The sequence below is a fragment of the Vanellus vanellus genome, assembly GCF_965231255.1.
Source record: "Vanellus vanellus genome assembly, chromosome: 4".
In the NCBI taxonomy this organism is placed as follows: domain Eukaryota; kingdom Metazoa; phylum Chordata; class Aves; order Charadriiformes; family Charadriidae; genus Vanellus; species Vanellus vanellus.
The window spans coordinates 26,617,588-26,639,325 of NC_138909.1; the positions used below are offsets into that span (position 1 = coordinate 26,617,588).

Sequence of the window (21,738 nt, forward strand, 5' to 3'; positions counted from 1 at the left end):
TGATGATCTGTTTGCAGCTTTGGCTTATTTCTCTAAATTGACCTCTTTTTCAGTCTGCACTTACTTTCCTAATATACCCTCACTTGGATCCCAGATGAGACCATTCCTACTTTCCTTAGAGCATGAAAGGAAGACCTTCCACCCAGCCCAGTACAATAGAACCGTTTCCTTTCATTTCCTCCATCTGAAAAGTTGACCTGTGTTTAAGAAATCGGATGGGAAATAGCTGACCTTAACTGCTGCATTTCTATTTGTTTCTATTTAACCCACACTACTATTAATATGACAGTCTCTTTTGGAAATTTTAAAACAACAAGATTCAACCACTTGCCTACAGACAATGTGGTCAGGCAGTTAAGATGTATAAATTCATCCATCAGTGTGTTTGTTTTTTTTTTTTTTTACAACCCTGTAGTAAGTCATTCATCTATTTCCTCTTTCTTTCTTCGCCAGGAAAAATAGAAAAAAAAAAAAAAAACACTAAAAACAATGGCCAGATGACAAGTTTGGACATTTCAAAATCCTGAACACAAACAAGAAAGAATTTTTATTTATGCATTTCTCGGAAATGATACAAAAAGCAAATGGTGCTGAAATTTCTGAAGTGGAACACTTCAGCCCGGAAGCTACCTGGCACTTCTCTGATAGTTATTTCTTTATCACTATCAGGCGGGTTGTTTTGACAGCTTCACTTCTAAGCTGACTGTAAATCTGTGAATATTTCACTGATGACTGAACTGGAACAACTACTGACAATATCCATTGGCTCAGAGCGTGAAGATTTAGCCAGGCTCCAGTAGCCAATAACATACCTGTGTACGAGTTAAAAGTGCTGAAAACCTATATTTACTTTGCACTGTGTAGTTCACTGGGATTTTATAAAGTAATTGTTAACTATCTGACAAAATTAACTGTGTTTCATGAATTCAACCCTTCAAGGGACAGCTGCACTTAAACAATAACAAAACAGCTTAAATTTAGGAAAGAACAAGAGCTTTCTGAAAATTAAACTCGCAACAACAGCAAAATTTTGTACAGGGCTGTAGGATTCCTAGGTCTCTGTGGGGTGCTGCCTCTTTACACCACACCGTTAGCTTTAGTTCACGTCACTGTTTAGCCCCTACTGCGGAAAGAAAGTCACACTCCTGTCTCATTACAGCCGATGCTCAAGAAGAAGCTGCTCCGATACATCCCTCACTTCCAGCCTGTGACAGTCAGGAGCTGACTGACACCCACCACGAAAGGAGAAGGGGGTGCCCTGAGACAGCCCTCCCCAGCTCCTCGCTTCTCTGAAGAATGCCTCCACTTCAACAGCCCGACCCTGCACGGTTGGCATCCTAATCACAGTTGGCTTCCCAAATATGAAATGGAATGAACACTTGGCATCTGAATCCTTTCCAGTGTTTTATTTTCAACTGCTGGGTGTTCAGGCACAGACAGTAAAGAGCACCTCCTCCCAGAACATAACATCTGTCAGTATTCACTGCTCAACAACAAAGCAGTGAGCCTGCCAAAAGAGTTTTTTAAAAGGATTGCTTTGGAAAAGAGGGAAAGGTTGGAGGCAGGAAACATGTTCTTATCTTTTAGAGCACTTACAGCTAATTTGATTATAAGTCTCTCTTTCACAGTATAATTGAGCATCTCTCTCTCTGATCCTCAGACAACTGCTGCAGGCAGGGAAGTACAATTACTTCTTTACCCAGACTGAAAAAACAACACAGTTTAAGTGGCTTGCCAAAGGTAACACACAAAGCCCATAGTGGAGCAAAGAACAAAACCTGTGTATCAAAGTATCATCTCTGCATCACACATGAAAGAGTACTGCGTGCTCCACTGTTCTCAGACTCAGCAGAAGAAAACCCTACCAAGATACACATTACATTGAAAATTAAAAAGTTGTAGATGGATAGTTTACAATCTATAATGTCTAAATCCTACTTTTTTTATAAGTGCATATTTTTGTTGATTTAACTATTTTTTGTTCAAAGCGCCTTGTTTTTTGGGGGGTGCTGTCCCATCTGCTGCCTGTATTTTGGAGGCATGGCAGATCAGATGTCAAGAAGAAAGAATCACACTGAAACGAAGACCTGATCTCAGACCCTATGAATGGCTATCATGGTCCAGACAAGAGTCCAGCTAGCTCAGCATCCTCTCCACTCAACTATGGGTGGGCAGATCCCTTAGGGATGCCCAGGGAGGAATGAGAACAGGGCAAGAATGTTTCTATTCCTTTCTACAGCATACATCTCCTCTTTGAAAGAGCAAAATACAAGTGCATTTAACGTGCGTTTCATAAAGTACAGCAGCTTGACGTCCTCATCGCCCTATGATTCTGCTTTGTCTCACTACTATCACTACAAAGATCACATGTATTAAAGACACTCAGCAACCTGGTTTTAGGACATCCAACTTCATAGCCTTCAACTATTTTGCTAAACATAGAAAATAGCTGCAACAGGTCGAAGCAACAAGTGCAGCACACAGCAGCTGTGCAGCAGCCAACTCTACCCGTTTCAGGTAGACTTCTGTCACACCTGCATACTTCAGTGACCGTAAGTAGCAGAAAATGCAACTGGTACATTCTCAAAGACGAATCCCAAGGAAGAGCAGCAAAGGTCCAAAGACCAGTCCCTGGCAAAGGAGGAGGAGTTCTTGCCACTTAGCTTCAGCCTGACCATCAGATGGAGAGGCAGGTCTGAGAAAGTCTCTCTGTGCCTGTTCACTTAGATTTTGGCTAACATGCAGCCCATCCCAAGGCCTGATGTATGCTGGGAGCAGAGCTGTCACGTCAAAGCGAGAGCAATGCGCTGGCAGGACACAATGGGCAGGAAGGGCAAAAGGTCATTAGTCAGCTGTTATCACCTGCAGCTTGCTGCCTCCTGCAGCCATCACCCTTGCATTTCAACTGTCTAGCATTTTTTTCAGAATCATTTTTTTCAGAATCCACTAACCTATGGAAATGGCATAGACCCAGCTTCCTCAGCTTACCCAAAAAGCTTCTGAAGCAGAACCAGCAGCAGCCGGACTGCTGCAGCTTTCGTGCTTCCCAGTGTAGCACAGGGGACGTCCGCACCGTGCGGGAGGAGGATGGACGAGCGCTCTCACCCTCAGCAAGGTAACCTTTGCTCACAGGTGCACAAGTTACAAACCAGAGAACTTGGGAGTCAGAAATCTCATTAATTAAGTGATGAATTAGTGAATTCACATGTTAGACCAATGTGTACAAAGGGGATTGAGCTCGTTTGACACATTTGTCTGTTTTCTTTCCTAATGAGCTCATTAAGTAAAATTTAATTTACAGAGTACATTGTCCTGTAAATGTGAAAGATCCAAAAGGACTGTGACACTCTCCTCCCATCAACCTGGTGTTCAAGGATGTGAAGAGAGTGAAGAGTTTGTCAGGTTTATAAATTCCCATTTGCCTGTAGGACCCAAGACAGCACGGTTAACTCCTGTTGTGTTGTGTGTCCTCCACACTAGATTCAAATAACACTGACAACTAATGTGACTAATGTCACAGGATGAAGCCAGACTCAATGCATACATCCAATTGCCCTAAAAGGACAGGATTTTTCTTGCTACATATTTATTAGACTTTTGTCTAGCATAGCTCTGTGTACCTCAAGTAATGAATTCCTGTCCTCTCCCAGAGCAGGGTATTTGTTCAGACCATTTCACTCCTAGGAAGTCACGCGTAGGATACTTAAAGTTTCCATTTCAGCCTTATCCCCAACTGCACACGCAGTTCTTTTCTTTTTTTCCATGCTTTCACCTCTCATGCTTGTTAGATTTGTGAACCCCTGTAGCTACTGCTTAGGCAAGTCATGCATATTTAATTCTTAATTTTTTCCTCGTAAATTAATCCCTACAGCTTCTACCCATTTACACTGCTTTTGAGTTCCCTTCATTGATCAATATTCTCATGGTAATAGGAACACTGAAGCCTAATATAATATTTCAGGTACTGTCATATCAGCGTTCTTATTCTCTTGTACCCTGAAGTGATTCCTCCCACACGTGCAACACAAAATTACACTGGTCTTTCCTACTACCCTAGCACACTCACACATTTTCCTCATCATTAAAACCTTTATTCAGGAGTGCCAAAATCCAGCGGGTTTCCTCCCAGGGAGATGGGGAGGAGCACAACAAAAGTATTACATTTGCTCTTTTCTTTTGTCTAGCAGTTTTTTGTCTAACACTCAGACAGTGTCTAGTAAAATGGAATATCAAGCATCTTCAAGTTTACTTTATTACAACAAAAATTACAAAATAAGTACTATGTCGACCCCCCTAAAGACTGCCACTTTTACATGGCTCTTCAGATGCCTTTCAGTTACTCTCTCAGCATCTGTGTCATTGGATTTCACTGAGACACAAGAGGAATTTACAGTTATTTATCTCTTATCAAATGGCTCTATTTTTTCAGCACCAGTGAGACAGCAAGGCCTGGAAAAAAATACACCGGCCACTTCAGAACTTCATCTTGTATTCTGCATGTGGGAAACATAAGGTACACGTAAGCACGCTCTCTTTGTTCAGTAGCAGCAGCTGCAGGGTGATGTTAGCAGCTGTGTTAAGACACAGCAGGTGTTGCCATACTGCCGCTGCTCTTCCCCTTCCATGTAACGGGGATTCTGGACCTCTGTGGGAGCATTAAGGATTCCAGTCCGGTGGGAGAAACCAGGGTAAGCATGAAGGGGGCTGTGAAGGAGGACAACACCAAATCAAGCTGGCAAACTCAGCACCATGCCTGAAAAAGTGATCTGCGGTAAGGAGAGAGGTCTTGCATAATCACTGCACCCATTGATACAGCACTAATGCAAATTACTGTCAGGACCTCAGGCTTGAGAAGTCCTTCCTTTACCAACAGCAGGCTAAAGAGAGATAAGATTGGCTACTGAACTTGCAGCTGATAAAGAGCAAAATCTGAGCTCACCTAACCACTAGGTTCACGTTCACTTTACAGCCACCCTCTTACAGCCAGCACCCCTCCTGATACTTGCAGAAATGAACTTAGAGGCAGAATATTCCCTTACACTGTGCTACAGAAACTCTACAGCTCAAGCAGAAACTTTGTCTTCCAGGGACTCTTAACAAATAATCAATATATTCTAGTTTCTTTTTTTTTTTTTTTAAAGGAACCAGACATTAATTGTCCTTGCTCAAGAAGCAGGACCCTTTGCAGCCATTTCCCTGGAGAACTATGATCTGTGCATGGTTTGTTACCTTATTATAACAATGGCTGAAGAAAAACAAGACTCTAAGAGCAGTCTGCTTCTGGTAAATATTTAACTACTAGAATCATGCCAACATACTTCTCAGCTTGATTCTCCCTAACTTTACTTCAGCATCATGCTTTCATCTTCCCATGTGGTCAGAAGCTGACAGCGTATCATATTTAGCAACGTCAGCATACTCCTCCTATGGGATGTGAATGGATCCTACGACAGCGTTTAATCTGAGATGAACTTCAGCCACTCCTCTTATCTGTTCAGATAAGAAATCATCTGACTGTTTGCTCTACACTTGTTGCTTTATGAGCTTCAGCTTCACAAATTAGAAAAACTTGCTCTTCTCTCAACTATTAGCAGAGCGAGAGAATGATTCTTAGTCTCTAAAATTATTTGGAGGAGGCAGAGGGGGTGGTATTTCACAGCTATGGATCAACTGTTCTCCAGCTGGATATAGATCAGGGTGGGGAAGGGCAGACGTGGAAAAAGTCATCAGCCAATTCCAGGCCTCAGCATCTACAGGGAACGATAGGTAGCAAGTGTAGAGCAGCCCCAATTTATCTTACCCTTCTGAGGATGCAAGATGAGTCCTGGCCACTGTCTGTTCCAGACAGAGAGTGAGTGCACAGCGCTCCACGCAGCAAAGACGACAGCACCGAGGCACCTCCTTCCCTGGGGAGTTTGAAGGAGGGAGGGGCCGGAGTTACTTCTCTTCCTTCTTTTCCTCTTTCCTTATGTCTTGAGCCTGTCAAAATTAAACTTACAGTATCCAGTACATTCAGCTCTCCCTCGGAAAAAGAGTCAGCTGAATCCTTTAAAGCTCTGCTCCTGTCAGCATTCAAAACTGAAAGGGGATCACTGGAGCAGCTTGCAGAAAAGAACAGGCACTGCCTAAAAATCCCAAGAGCTGGAGTTACAGGGTCCCAACCTGTAAATCTATTTGCTAAGAAAATCAAGTACATTCATATGGATTAAAATGCTACAAAGGCATCAAATCCAAAGGACCAGTCTGAAGTGCAGTTCTGGACACGTCCGTGAATCTAATCAACATTGCGATTTCTTTATATGTCTTTAGGTGCCACTGCAAAGACAAGACAGAGCAGCTTTCATCCACACCTCTGATTTGCAGCAAAACCCTCTAGGTAGACCCTTTTCAGCAGATGAAATGTTTTTTTAATGACAATTTGGAACATAATTTATTCCTGTAACTCCAGCTCAACTGTCACCAGCACCATTAGAAGAGTAATGCCAGGACTGCACTCCCAAATATACCTTTGGATCCATAGCAAGCAGCGGATCTCATTATCACACCAGCTGTTTCACTTCTATATTCCACTAAGAACGCAGGACTCACTCTGCAGGCATTTTATTAGCACGAATTAAATTTACTTCAAAATTAGTAGCAACAAAACAGATGATTACGTTGCATTTGGCAGCGAGCGAGAAAAAACAGCTTGCAATTTGGCCTCTGTCCTTTCTACAAAAGAGAGATCAGAATCCCATGGTGCTGGTGCAAAAAGGTGCAGTATGGCTCCTGCTGAAGGCCAGGCTGGCAGGCGGGCACAGCGCCGGCGTCCCAGTGTGCTGAGAGTCGGCGGCTCCCAGATCCGGACTCCCACAGAGCTCTATGATGAACAGAAACTGAGAGTCTCTGCCTCACTCAGAAGCAAGATATAACCAATTAACTGGCTGGCAGCATCTCGCTGCTTTGAGAGACAGCACCTCTGGCTTCTACTAAGTACCTATCAGCACTCTTAACCTCTGCTTTAGCAAAGAAAAAGACAATTTGACATGTTATTGTTAACAAGCCCCTCACCTTGACTCACAGCATCACTGGATAGATGTAATTAGTGTCCATCTGGCTCAACAATGGATTTGGATCTTGCCTCACTATAATTAAGATCTTAATGTTGGAGTTATATATATTTTAAATGTTTTCACATTAGTTCTGCTAAGGCATTGTCAACATTAGAAAGAGCTTATTGATATAGCTATCATCAGCAAACATCTCAACAAAGACACAGGACATATATCTATGGGAGTCCGTTAGCTACTACTGCTGGCTCTGAAGTGTCTAATATAAAAATCCACTCAAATCGTCTTCCCCATTAATTATCAAAGCTATCAGCCACAATATAGAAAATTATCAATCAATAGCAAAATCTAGTGGCAGTTACACTGCTAGATATCAAGACATCCCTGTATGTTTATCAGAGCATCACTCTCACATTCTTTCATGTTTCTAATTATTTTAAATACCCTACCCTAAATTAAATGCATAAGTATATTAATAGTGTGACTGCATGCTATTCTAAATATTTTAAGCTTAGAATTTTCAAAGTAAACAGGAAGCAGCTGACTAGTAACTGCTGTAAATTAAACTCAAAAATTGTGGTTATAAATATTATGTCTCCTGTTTGTCAGTGTCCAAAAAAAAAATATTTGTAGTATAGTTATAGCAACACATCCTCTCAGTACAGAAACGTCTCATATATGCAGAACAGGTAAATAGTTACAGTGATTCTTTTTCCTTCAAAGATCTTAAACTAGGATTAACACCAGTTCCTCGGCTTTCACCAAATCTAGGACTTTGGCTGTAAACCCCCCCTGTTCGTTACAGGTTTCAAAAGGCAGAATTCCTACTGCAGATGAAGCTATACCAGCAGAAGTAGTGCTTTGACGGGTACACCTTTCTTAGTTTGAGCAGAGTTTGTAAATTCTACTAGCAAGAGAACGTCTGCTCAAGCTACTTTGTGTTAAATCACGCTAGTACAGATTAACTGACTCTTTCATTATGTAGGAGAGGTTGAACACTAAAACTGAAATTATTTTTATTTTTTGAACAAGACCAAAAAAATACTTTGACAGAAAATACCTGAAACATTATCAAGGCAAAAAATCAGACATCCTTTGTTTGGAAAATCAATTTGATGCTGAAACCCATTCTGTTCTGAAACAACACCCTTCACATTAAGCCACGTGAGGTCAATCTTTAACTTAGGTCAATACTGCTGACCAAGTTAAGAAAACAAATTAAAAAAGTCCAATCCCAGAGATCAAAACATATCCATCAGCTACTCACAGATATGCATACACTCCAAATCCTTGTGCTATTTTTTTCAGATCTTCTATAATTGCTTGCCTACAGGATAAGAATCTCAGTTTTTATAAAAGAAGGTACTATCCTCTTCACTATGAAAGAGCTTGAAAAAAAAACCACTATTCAAATCCATCTCAAAGGCTCAAATCTCAATGGAAGGCAAGCACACAGAACCATAATATTTTGTTTAGAAAATAAGTGCCAAATGTTTCTGAGAAGTTATGACACTAAAAAAATACACACACAAAAAATATTCAAGGACTGCTTGCTGTCAAGTGACTGACATGGACACAGAGGACATTCATTGCTAGAAATACCAAGGGGAAAAAGTCTTCTGTTCCCTATAACCTACGGAATTAAGGATTTTTTTGTTTTGTTTTGTGTTACCTTGTGAATTTGACACTCAGACCAAAAGCTGCATCCTGAAGCAAGAGCCTGAAACAAGCTCTGGCAGCGCTGCTCTCTTCCCGACCCAGTAAGAAGGTGCACGCCAGACACACACCGCACAATACAGAAGGGCTTTCTGCTCCAGGTGCACCAACACACTGAGCAGCTACACGCTGCCTCCAGGATCCCAGATAGTCTTTCCATATGGACAGTGTTTTCTGGGTATAGCAGCCCACTCAGAACGAGCCACAGAGAAAAGCATAATCATGCCCACAGAGCCCAATCTGCATCCAAGACCATCTGCAATATGAAATGCAGATACCCAGGACTATCAACTCACCATCCTCCTTACCGAAATGCAGAAAACAGGATCAGACGTGCTCTCCCACTGTCTGTTGCTTTGCTGTGAGAAAGACAGACGGTGGGAGTTGAGCTGAGTTCCCCACAAATACACAGTAAAAGGATTCTTGTAAATCTTTCTCATATTGCAAAACTTGCATCTTCTTGAGAAAACTGCAGTTTGGAGAAGCTGCAGTAGCTTATAACAAACACCTTTAGGACTCAATAAAGAGTGATCCTGGAGTGCAAAATAGTGTCTGATTTTTTTCATTGATGGCTTATTAAAAGTCTAGCAAATTAGAAAAAATACGTGATTAACAACAAGTGAGCAATAGAGACTCATAACCACATTTGCAACTTGTCATCCTGGAAGAAAGTATAAGGGAAAATATAGTCACAATCTCTTTGACACCACCAATATGCTGCAATATGCTTTTTCAGTGTGCCAGTTCCAAGAGCAAGGATTTGATATGGATTAATAAGTGTCCTGAAAACCCTCTTTCCTCACTTGTTTTGTGGCTACACAGAGTATAAAGAGACTGACCAGTGTCTGTAGGTTGTTTCCCCAATATCTTTATTTTCTTTCACTCTCAGAATAAGATAACTGAAATTCATTTAAAAACACACGCCTGCAGGTAAGATCAGCCTGTGCCATAGGAGCATGCACTGACCTGTGAACCAGCACGTTGCTGCTGCCTTCTTCTAGTGGATCTCGCTGGTCTGCCCACTGCCATGAGGTGCTGTATATTTCCCTTAAAGCTCAAGTCCTTGAGTCACGGGATTACACAACAGGCTGACCCACCATTGCACAGCCTCATCCAAAATCTAGAAACTACTAGGAACACCACAAAGGCCAACAGCAGTATCTAAGGGCTTGAATTCTAAATGTTATACAACATTCAAAATTATTAGCAGCATATGAATAATCAACATCAGTGGTTTTGTTTAAGCCTGTTAATAACTTTTGATGGCATCTACCTTATTATGTAACTTCATGCAGTTACTTCTTGCATATGAATATTCACAACTTGCACAAAAGCTCCTGTAATACATCAAGAAAACTATTATCTACTGATAGTTAATGCCAAGTCCGACAAGATGTGCTGTAACTGTTAGTGGTTAGAGTGCACAATTATAAGATCTTACTTCCGAACAACCTAAAACTGTATTTATATTTAAATGCCAATGAGATTACAGCTTTCATCGGCTGGCTTAGGAGAATCCCCAAAGACAGTCACATCCCTGTTCACAAGAAAAGTAACACAGCCATCGCAGAGGTAAGGTAACCAACTCGCAAGGAAGCAAGCTACAGTATGTGCAGCATTATGAAATGCTGAAGAACGGCACCACTATGATGGTTTGCCCAGATCAAAGTCGTATCAGGGTCTGATCTATAGCAAAATATACTCACTTTACACTTCCACTGCCATGAAGAACAGCTTGGGGCTGGTACTCCAAGGAGCATGCGTGGCTTAACAGCTATATTTCCATTTTAGGGTCTGGGATATTTGATGTCTCTTTAAATTGCTCCAGCTCAGTCACATTTCCAGTGTGCTTACAGTCACAGGGCACTGCAAGACCAAGCCTGAAACATCAACCTTCAAACTGTGGTCTTCCAAGCATGCCTGATTTTATTACACCAGAAAGGCTACAAACACTGAGCACACACCTTTGGCGTCTGACTATAGCACACAGGCCTAAATGTGAACTAGTTTCATATCCTATGGCATGTCAAACTTTATGGTTTCAGAAAAATTATGAGATTTAAAATTACTACAATAAAGAATACTGGAGAATGCTCTCACAACCAACAGATTAAAATGAGAAAAAAAGTGGTAGAAAAGTCAGTGCAGAAATGTCAGTGCCCGCACATTAAATTGGGACTAGCTCCAGCTCTGCAAAAAACAGTGTTACCTGTCTTATGAGAAACTGCTTTTGACTGAAAGCCATTGCAGCTAGCTCAGAAACTGTACCACTCAGAACTGACTGCAAGATGAAAGATGCTGCTGTGGTGCCAGCGCATAGGAATACATTCTGCAGAAATCTTGTCTCAAGATTTTCATTCGACTTTTCTTGGTTTGAACGAGTTACAACTCATCCTGCAGCAGGTCATCTCTGAGGGCAGAACTCCTAAGAACATCCCATTCTGAACCTCCACGGTCTCCTTGTGCTGCACCTACAGCGAGGCTTATGCTTCGGGATATTACAGGCAACACACTATAGCTTCAAAAGCTTTTGGAAAAGCTTTTGAAAAACCAACAAGCAAACTGCCAAAAGGTGTGCCACAAACACAAGTAACATGATGCCTGAATAGTTCAGGTCTCATTTAAAAGCAGCCTTTGGGAAGGCACTAACAAGAATCCAGGGTATCACCTGCAGCACGTAATATTAAAAGGGAACGTGTAAAACTAAAAGCAAAGTCCCATCTAACACAGACACAGCGTAGGGTTGAACCATGGCATTTGGTTACTCAGCACAAAAGCTCCAAGGACTTGATTCAGTTTTCCTGTTTAAACATAATTCAGGGCCGTCCCGTAGCCAAATCAAAACAAAGGCAGAAGAGACGCGCTCACCCTCTCGCCTCTGGCAGCAGAAGAAAACAGAGGCTCAAGATCACCAATTGCTGCGTCTCCATTCCCTCCCTCCCCAAATTTAAGACATTTCCTGCCTTTAGTTAAAAATATCATCACGAGTAGTGCTCTGAAAAAAAACAGTATTATTTACAGAGCTGGGAAATTCATCTCCCTCAGTCCTGTCAATTCATGAGCTCAGTGTAAACTTTAAAAACTGTTGCTGTCTTTTAAGAAGCTGGTGAGATGTTAACAACTTCCTGGTAGTTTTATCCAAAATTTTAAAATCCTGAAAAGCTGCAGGAGGGTGCGGGAGAGGTGGGGGGCTGGTAAATTGAAGCTGCTCCACTGAGAAGCTAAGATAAACCCCTAACCCTGCCATTTCACAGGTATTCTACCTAAACCATGTAAGATATACAAATTAGATACACAGCTCTTACGATATAGTTGTGAGAGATTACTCCCTTTAAGTTTCAATTATTTTATCTATGTTAACAGCATCACATATTTACCTGAGCCACTGATCAAGACCCTTGACTTCCAACACTCAGTTGATTCAGAATTCCTAGCCTTGGGTACAGCATTCAGGACAGCAAGATCATAACTTCAACTTCTCACATAGTATTTATTTTATTACAGATGTATTTCTTCCACTGGGCTAATATTTTTGTAATTGATTTAATTTTACTGTTTGCAAGCACTTCTTTCAGTTTCTTTTCTTGACTAGGGCAAGGCAGACACAGACAGCACCATGGAATATGTTCACAGCTGTGCTGTTACAGGCAGAGAGGCTGGTTCAAAAAGCAAGTACAGAATACCAAATAATGAATAGTTTGTATGAGAAGGTACAGAGAAGGTCAGGTCATGCCCTAGAAAAAAGAAACCTCAAACAAAACCATAGGAACGCTGTTCTGTGAGCAGTATGGCATAAGCGCTTCAGGTGGCTGCACTGAACATAGATGTACACCTTTTCCCCCATCGCAGCACTCCGGCCAAATTGATGTCCTCATGATATATTGTTTGATTTGCCAGGAAGAAGAGCAATGTAATTTTTCCTCCACTCTGGCAAACATACAAGACATTTAAAGATGCTTTTGTGATCTCTAAATCAACTTCATGGTCTCTTACTATACTTTTAAGTACCAATGGGGAAATACTGGGAAGATGAAATAGCTGCCTACTTTGCAGATAAATAAAACATTTCTTAAAAGAAGACAATTTATTTCTCTCCATCTGGCTAGAATGTCAAGATTGAAGTAATTTTGATCTAAATGACCAGACGGTAAATGTGAAAATAATCGCTTCAAAATTGTTTATCTAAAGTAAAAAAAAAAAAAAGTAAATTATATCTTGCCTGTGTATAATGTACTCAATTTTCCTGTCCTTTTGAAGATGCATTGCCCGTGCTCATCACGATAAATGCAGCTTTTAAAAGGTACAAATTTTCCATTTTTACAGTAAACATCTTTTTCACATTTCAGTCTGAGGGAGGACTGAATGTTTCCTCACCAGTAAAGGGAGGTTGTGCTCATCAGTCTTTCTCACAGAAGTGCAAAAGCTATTTGTTTATCCTCGCACCGACGGCTGACACCTAACATCCTGGCACAGGCAGAGCAGAGCACCGCTTACCCCAGCCAGTCCCCCCGGGGTGAAGGAGAATTAGCTTATGGACTACAAAAGTTACCATGTTTAGAAGGCAGGCAGCTGACCAACGTTCATTTTTAACTTCTATTCCCTTCTTCAGCTGTTGCATTACAGTAAATGGAGTCACTCTCACACCAGGAATTTGTTTTACTAGTGATGGACCTGACCTTCAGAGTCTAGATCTGCACTTGCCCAACACTTGGGGGTGATGGACTTTGGGTCAAGCATTCCCTGTAAGCCATCTATCCTCACCATGATCACGCCACAGATTCCTCATATGCTGTATCAGTTACAAACGGGTGTACAGAAGTACTTTTATAGACCAAGCCACTCTCCACGTATCGCAGGAATTAAAGAGCAGCCTGCCTGGCAAACACAATGTGTAGTGGGGACAGCATGTAAGAATACCTGCATTGGATGCAATTTCAAGATGATCCAGGTCTCATGCGTCAGCTGAGGATGGAAAAAGTTACAGCAAATAACTTGCAGGCTTGAAAGCTGCCCTCCTCCCAGCCTCCCTACGCGAGTTCACAGAACAAATAGCTTAATTTAATTGTTCATTGGGGTCCTCAAATTAGCTTGGGATACCAGAAATGACACAGCGAGCAGTCACAAGAGTGGCAGAAACGACCTTATAAAAAGTCACCTTTTCCCCACGTAAACCTAATCACCAAGTTATCACTCAATATCTTGACAGCACGACAGAGGACAAGGCAGCAACACAGAGAACCTGTCTCTCCCTTTCATCTTTCCGGAAAAGAGCAAAAGGGAAGAGAAACCAACCCAGAGCAAGAGCTGGTGTTACATGCCTTTAGCAGACAGTTAGTTAACATCATATTATAACAAGGCCCAGAAGCGACTGTGAAACACCTCCGGGCTGAGAAGAGCTTACTGCCTTCTCACCTGGCTGCAGGAATCCCCCTGCAGCAATGAGCGACCCAATGAGAAATTCACCTTTGCTGCTGGCTTGTAAATATGCCACCAGGGTGAAGGTGGTCCTAGAGAAAGCAAGCCTAGCTCAAGCCCAGTTACTCCATTTGTCATCCTTCAGCTCATTTCCCCTCAAGGGAAAGGGGGAAAAAAATAAAAAAAATAAATCAAGATTTTAATGTTTAACTAGATCTTGGGAACAAATGTACTATTTGCTTCCTCTCTGATGACAAAAAAATCTTACTGTATAAGAAGGACTTCAGAAGGTAAAGTCCTCACCACAAGAACACAAAAACCAAAACCCAAACAACAAACAAAACCAACCAAACAAAAAAATAATCAGTATTTCCCTTTCCTTCCCCTTCTGCCCCTTCAGAAATCAAGATATTATGAGTTCTAGAACAGGGTCTATGTTTTTGCCCTGTAAGCTTTAAAACATGATTTTAAAACTTAAAAATGTAAAAAGAAAAAAATCCCACCCACATCATCAGAAGAGATTCATATTCTTAGAACACGCACTAGGTTTGTAAACAGCATTAAGTACTCCGCACTTCAGTGATTTGTGACAAATCTTCAGAGCACCCAAGGCATTTGTAAAATAGTTTTCTCAGACATCCTCTAGAAGTTTAGTATTAGTCTCTTTATAGGTACACAAAAACTGAAAGTGAGGGCCTTGCCCTGAGTGCTAGAAGGAACAGTGCGAAACTTAGATGTTCCTCATCCCATGAGCTATAAAAAAAATTACTCACACTTACAGCACTGTTTGTATGACCACGGCATCCACTTCAAATGATATCACAGCATGATTTTCTGTCATCTACTTTAACTATAGGGCACCCGATACAGTTATCATTTCATGGTAAGACAATTCCTATTCCCCCTTCTAAATTAAAACAAACAAAAAAAACCACACCAAAACACAATGTCTATACGGTTATTGAAAGGAAGTTACGCAGATTTTTATTTTTCTTTATGATAAGCCTGTTGCATATATTTGAAGTAATTTACTTCCCCACCTTTGGGAAGCACAGCCTATTATTGCTCCTGTATCACATACAAGAAAGCTCTTCAGGAATTTTGCTAAAATATTATACATAGTACAATAGTACATAGGTAGTAATGTTAGACCAGCATTTCAGTTTTAGGCTTTCTTTACATTTTCTGCAGTACCACGCAGCCTCTATGTAGCACACAAAAGCTCCAGCTCCTTTAAGCCTGTCATCCTGAAGAGCACAACTGCGCCCCCTCCAACTTTCCAGGATCTGTTTTTCATCACCTTTCTTAGGAATTGCCATATTCACACAAATACCAAAGACATACACCTGCTGACACGGACTCAGAATGGGCAAAAAACCATGCTAATATTCTGTGCAAAGACAGCTGATGTGATCTGCACATCCCAATTTGTCTCTTTCCTGTCATCCGCTCTGCTGGAAAGAAAACACCAACAATTTTGGGAAGTCACACTGTTGAAGCCAGTTTCAAAGACTGAGTGAAGCTGGTATTTGAAATTTCCTAAACCTCCAAAAGAAATTAGTGTTTTGCAGGTAATTAAATCTGCACATACAAGAATATCTCACAACCCCACTGAGTTACTACAGAATCTGTACCAGAGAGAAAAGATGCAGAAGAGCAGCATATGAGACTACCTGGCAAAAGTACACATAGCTATATATTATTAGCTATATACATATAGCTAAAGCTATATATCACATCTCTCCCCAAACGCACATTTCTTAGAGCAAATGTAGCCATCTCCCAGCTGCCAGATGAGAAGAGACAGCAGGGAACAGCTAGCTGCCATCCCCAATGCCATCCTGTTATCCTGGCATAGGCACAGTATCAAAGGCAAATAAACTTGCTGAGGCAGGCACATTTCCTACAGCAAGTGCCGGGTGATCTTCTAAATGGCCTTTTTAAGGCATTTATAAATTAGTGTTTGTTTGTAAGAGTGAACAATAACAAACAGTTTAGTGGGTTGTATCTTTTTGTTGAAATACGCCAGTATAAGCACAAGGTTTCTGTTTAGAAAACAAAACTTGGATCAACAAGCTAACTCTTGTTGTGCAAGGCTTAAAGGGAAGGAAAGATGGGGAAAACGGGCACAGCGGCCACCAATTACTCCCAGTTCTTGGCTCCAATTAGATCTCAATTTCCAGAGAAGGAACTTAAACCACGCTTATGTGAAATATTCAGCCACCCAAGACATTCAATGGTAATTCAGTTCTCTGGAGCTGCCTGGGATGTCCTGGGGTTGCTGCTGTGATGAAGTATCGCAGAAATCCCGACAGCTGAGTATGTGCAAAAGTGAAAGGGACAAAATTTAAAAACCCAAATGAAAAAAAACAAACACATTTCAAATTATCCTGTGGCTATTTGGACACATTTAGATTCCTTGCATATAAGAATGTATAAAACTGGAGGACGAACGGGATAGGTATAACGCTGGGAGCACTATGGTAATTTGGGAGTAAGAACAACTATAAAAACTAACAGGAAGGACAGGAAAAAAGTTCAAGCCAGTCTGAGGAACGGGGTAGTCAACAACTTATCAGCTGAAAGCATTAAAAGAAACATTTTTGGCAGATATGGATGACACTGGGAACTCACCAAAAAAAAAAAAAAAAACCAAACAAAACCACCAAAACAAACCCCTCTCTACGCTGCTTTCTGCAGATAAGCAAAACCAATGACTCTCCTACTGGCTGCAATTTGCAACGAGGAAGAAAATTCCCCTCAGCAACAAGCACATGCGATATCCTGATCAAGGAAGAAAACAAATCCGTAATGTTTTTCACAGAAGCCATTGCAATTTGGTCTTGCCAGCTTACACACAATCTTTCCCCTTGCCAATGTATTCCAGAGGCACAATTTTAGGAGAACTTTGCACGCAAGAAAAGAATGCATTCTGAATTTACAATGTCAAGTAAACTCACACTCTGAAAAAAAATTAAAGCTTTCCCATTTTAGTTCCCTCACTCCTACTTGTTCAAAACAAGCCTTGGCTTTTGCAGGAGAGTGTCACCACTCCAGCATCTTCATACAGGATAGAAACAGTTTTAGCTAGAATGGAGCTGCACGACTGTAAAGAAACCTGGTTTTAAGCGAAGAGAAACTGCAGAACCCAGGCTTCGTTTTCCCCAGTTGCTGCCCATCCCCAGTGATGTAGACGTGGTGGTACAACTCTCCACAGTATGGACTAAAGCGGGAATCTCATGTATATGAATGGCCACAAAAAGCAACACAGTTTTAGATCAGTTGGATTCAGCACTACAGAGAAACCGACTAGGATCAGCTAAAAAAAAAATAAAATATTAAATCCAGCCCCTTCAATGTTTCCTGGCTTAGAAGGTTTATGAAGCTTTGGTTCTGCGTTAACACATCTGTTCTCCATTGCGATATGGTAAGGGAAGCTTCTCCTCCCGGAGAGCAGTGCAAGCAGGGCATTTTTCTCACCAAGAGCTGCAGGAGTTAAAACGTGCAAGCAAAGAGGAACTGAAAGTGCTGGCAACATTTAGGCTTCACCACATGTGAAATAACTGCAGCATTACAAATCCGGGACTCCAGCAAAATGAACTACACCCTTTCAGGAACAAAATTATGTTTAAAAAGAAAGCCTGTCCAAAGAACACCATATAACATCCTTCATTTAGTTTGAAAAACTGTCTGCCTAAGCACTAGCCACTTAAAAAAATAAATAAATAGAAAAAAAAAAATCACAGAACAAAAAACTCAACTTTACAAAATTAAGAGGAATTTGTATAAGCATTACTCCAAAGGCAAAGCAGCTAATCACAGCCATCAGAAGAGTTGTGCATTTTGTCCGAAAGTGTAGCTGAGAAGCTAACAGTTAAGGATACAGCTCTTTAGGACAGCAATCCCTGCTTTTACAGAAAAATTACAGCAAATTAGCCATTACAGTAATGGTTCCTTTGTCCCCACAGAAGTGTATTTATTAGGTGAAAACACAGCACACAAATACACTGTGTACTTGCACACCTTCCCATCAACGCTGGGCCTGAATAAGCTCACAGCATGAGATGACCAAGGACACGTACCACAACCCTGCGTGGCCACTGAAGCATCACGGCCAGCTTTACAAATGGAAACCTACAGTCAACACCCCAAAAGGTATTTGGGCAAACCGATTCCCAATGCTCCAAAAGGTATTTGGGCAAACCGATTCCCATGGCCAAACGCAGCATGGAACAAGCTGGAGAACGTGGCCTGTGATGACACCAGATCACACCAACTGCAAAGGCAACAAGCGACCGAGCCCTGCTTTCCTCAGCCCCGCACAAGCACACCAACTTTTCCTTCCAGAGCTAGAGGCAAAATATTCGTTCATCCAAACAGCAATGGCAAGCAGCAGAGCTAGCAATGCACAACTGCAATGATAACAAAACCAAAAAAGCCCAAACCAAGAAATACTGCTTAAAAATAAAGCAAATAATCACAGCGGTGTTTGCACTGGACAGTGTGTACGTGAACTGACATTCTGCATTACATCAAAATCTAAAGAGCTAAACAATTGCAATAACAATTGGATTATTTTTTTTTTAACTTTCACTAGCTTGAAAATACAGCTACAGGCCATTCATTTAATGTCTAAGAGAACAAATAATTTTTAACTGCCTGAACTGTTCTGCAGACACATAGTAAAAAATTTGAAAGGTACCCAAAGATGAAACAGGAAGGGGGAAAAAAATAAACATGCTTTGTTATCTATCGTGCTAGCAACTCTGTAGGAAAACTAGAACTATGGATTGCATATATAAAAAAGCATTCTACATTAATTTATTCCAAGCATTTCCAGTTTAGAATAAACAAAACCTTGCATTAAACATTTATCTGAATTAGAATTTTCCTCAACATTACAACATCCCTCTCCTTAACCTATCCAGTGCAAGAATTTAACTGCTGAGACGTGTCACTGTCATGTTCCATCCCACCAAGTAACAGGGCCGATCAGTTTGCAGCTTTCTTATAATGGCAGCACCGCCAAAGCAAGAGCTGCTTCTCCTCCTCCTCTCCTTTGTGGTGGCTCTTCTTGAAGCTTTATCAGCTTTCAGTCTCATTTTAGAGCCATAGAAAAGCACGAAGCTTGACTGCAAAGCAGTACTCTGGAGAAGTTGGAGGTGACAAACTGAATATGTAGTATCAGCGTACACTGAATGACAGTGTAAATGCTCTCAGTGAGGTGCAAGATGTTTTTAGCACACTGCATTTGAACCTTGGGAGATTAAGGAGGGTAAGTCAATATTTATCTTGAATTCCCTTCTTAAACGTCCTCATATACACGTATGACAAAGCCAAGAAGGGCAATCCACATTAACAAAGGTGGGGCACATCAATACCACCGAATTGTGTAAAAGGGTTTTTTGAATAGTCTGTGCAAAAATTCTTAGCAAAAAGTATCAAGTTCATACTGCACAAACTCAACTCCAATCGCCACCGCAAGTTTCGAGACCCCAGTCGCAGAAGCCGCTCTCTAACGAGCCCCGGAGCGCCCCGCGCTTCCTTCTGTGGATGTCACCACCCGTCCCACTGACTCCCTCGCCGCGGATGGGCCCCGGACGCAGGGACGGGGCTTTGGCGGGTCCCATCTCAGAGACACTTGCAAGCATATATAGCATCTCTATTATTAAGAATAACCAAGGATTAAGCCGTCTCCTCTACCGGCAGTCAGCTGCACAGGACTCTAGAACTGCGTTATCCTACGGCCGGGCAGATCTTTACTTTTAAAGTTGCCTTCATCCTTCCCGTTTGCCTTCATCCTTCCTACTCATCGGGCCCTGTGAGACTTCTTAAAGCCAAGAGAAGCCCAGACTCTGCAGCACTCCGCTGTTTTTGTACAGACCATCCAGTTCCGTGACAGCACTTCGGGCAAACTTTCGCCCCCGTTTCACTCCCGGCCATTGCCGACCGCGGCCTGCGGTTCCCCCCCCGCCTCGCCCCAAATCCAGCCGCTTCCACCTCGCTCCCCCGTGTCCCCCGGGGTCGGGGAAAAGCCACACGCAACGCCCGAGAAACAGCCGAGGCAGCCTCCGCCCCCCCCCCCCCCCGGGCCCGTTACGGCTGTCCCCAAACCGCCAACGCGGCTCCGCCCCCGCCAACGGCCGCCCCGCCTGAGGCACCGACGCCCCAGGGCGGGGGGGATCACACACGCACCCGCTCCCGCCGCCTCCCCGCGCCCCGGGGGACGGGGCAGCAGCGGGACGGCCCCGCGGCGGGTCTCCGGGACCTCTCCGGCTCCAGCCCGGCCGAGGGAACGGCCGCGCCGGGGCGGAACTTCACCTCCACCCCGAGTTTCGTCCCGCCGCGCCTCAGGGCGGCCCCGGGGTCGGCCGGGGCGCCCCGCCGCCGGGCGGGGGTGGGGAAGGCGGGCGAAGCGCCAGCAGCCGCGAGCGGGAGTTCCGCCTTCTTCCCGACGCCGTCCCGCGGGGAACCTCACCCGCTCCCCCCTCTTACCTGAGGCGCCGAGGGCGGCGGCAGCGGGCAGCCATCCCGCCCGCCCCGCGCTGCCCGGCCGCGCAGCAGCACCGGCGGCCACCCGCTCCGCACCGCCCGCCCCAGCCCCGCCAGCATCGTCCTGCACCGGACCTCCTCCTCCTCCTCCGGCGGAGGGGACCGGGCCGCCTCCGGGCGCGCTCCGCCGCGGCTGGGCTGGGCTCCGGGCGGGCGGCGCTGGCTGCCGCGCCGGGCGTGGGCGAGCCCGAGCGGAGGGCGTCTCCTCCGGCGGCCCGGGCGGTTTCGTACGTTTTTCCTCTTCTCCACCGAGGGGCTGGGCCGGGCCGGACAGCCGCCTCCGTCCCGCCGGGTGTCCGTCCGTCCGTGCGGGCCCCGGGCGGCAGCGGTGAGCTGCGGGGCGGGAGGCGGCTCCGCTGGGCGCAACCCACCGCCCTTTGCATACAGGTGCTGTTCCCCCCCCAACCGCCCGTCCCTCCCCTCTTTCTGCTCCCTGCGGTTGCAAACGGGTTTCAGTAACTGTACTCACATGCGAGATTAAGGGAATGGTAAATTTCTGCCCCACCTGCGCACCTGCCTTTTATGCAGCTGAGCATTAGGTTGTTTCCTTTCCAAGCTGCCTGCTTTTGGGGAACAGGATTACCGCTACCCCTCCGTGTTTCCATGGAATAGGCACATTCGGGTCCCGCAGTAAAGCAGAGAAGGAAAACGCTCTCAGAGTTCGTTATTTTTACAAGAAAGTTCTGATTACAGCAGCAGAGCAACCAGCAAGGCTTAACCCTTCTCTAAGTCAGAGTCATGTGCTTGTTATCACCTCATCCCAGAGAATCTCCACGCTCACAGGTGTTTCACATCCCGTACAAACTACTGAAGCACATCAGCCCCAAGGCATTACAGCAGGGAGACCTGCAGCAAAGCGGTGTATTCCTCTGCTTTCTCTGCCCTTTATAACGTTCCTCCAAAGCAACGCTGCACAAAGCAAAACCAACTTTGCCCAATGGTGACAAAAGGATCTTAGAAAGCGGGCTGTTGCAGATCTGAAAGACCGTCTCGACCGTGGAAAAAA

At 43.5% G+C, this 21,738-nt stretch overlaps 1 protein-coding gene across 1 annotated transcript in view; it reads right to left on the reverse strand.

Annotated features, from left to right (window-relative positions):
* The window catches only part of MCUB (mitochondrial calcium uniporter dominant negative subunit beta), a 51,547-nt gene extending 30,735 nt beyond the window's left edge, over positions 1–20,812 (reverse strand). The window contains exon 1 of the mRNA XM_082482601.1: positions 20,676–20,812. Coding sequence (XP_082338727.1) covers positions 20,676–20,792 — 117 coding nt within the window. The 5' untranslated portion in view covers positions 20,793–20,812. The remainder of the gene's footprint in view (positions 1–20,675) is intronic.
* Between the last annotated feature and the right edge of the window lie 926 nt (positions 20,813–21,738).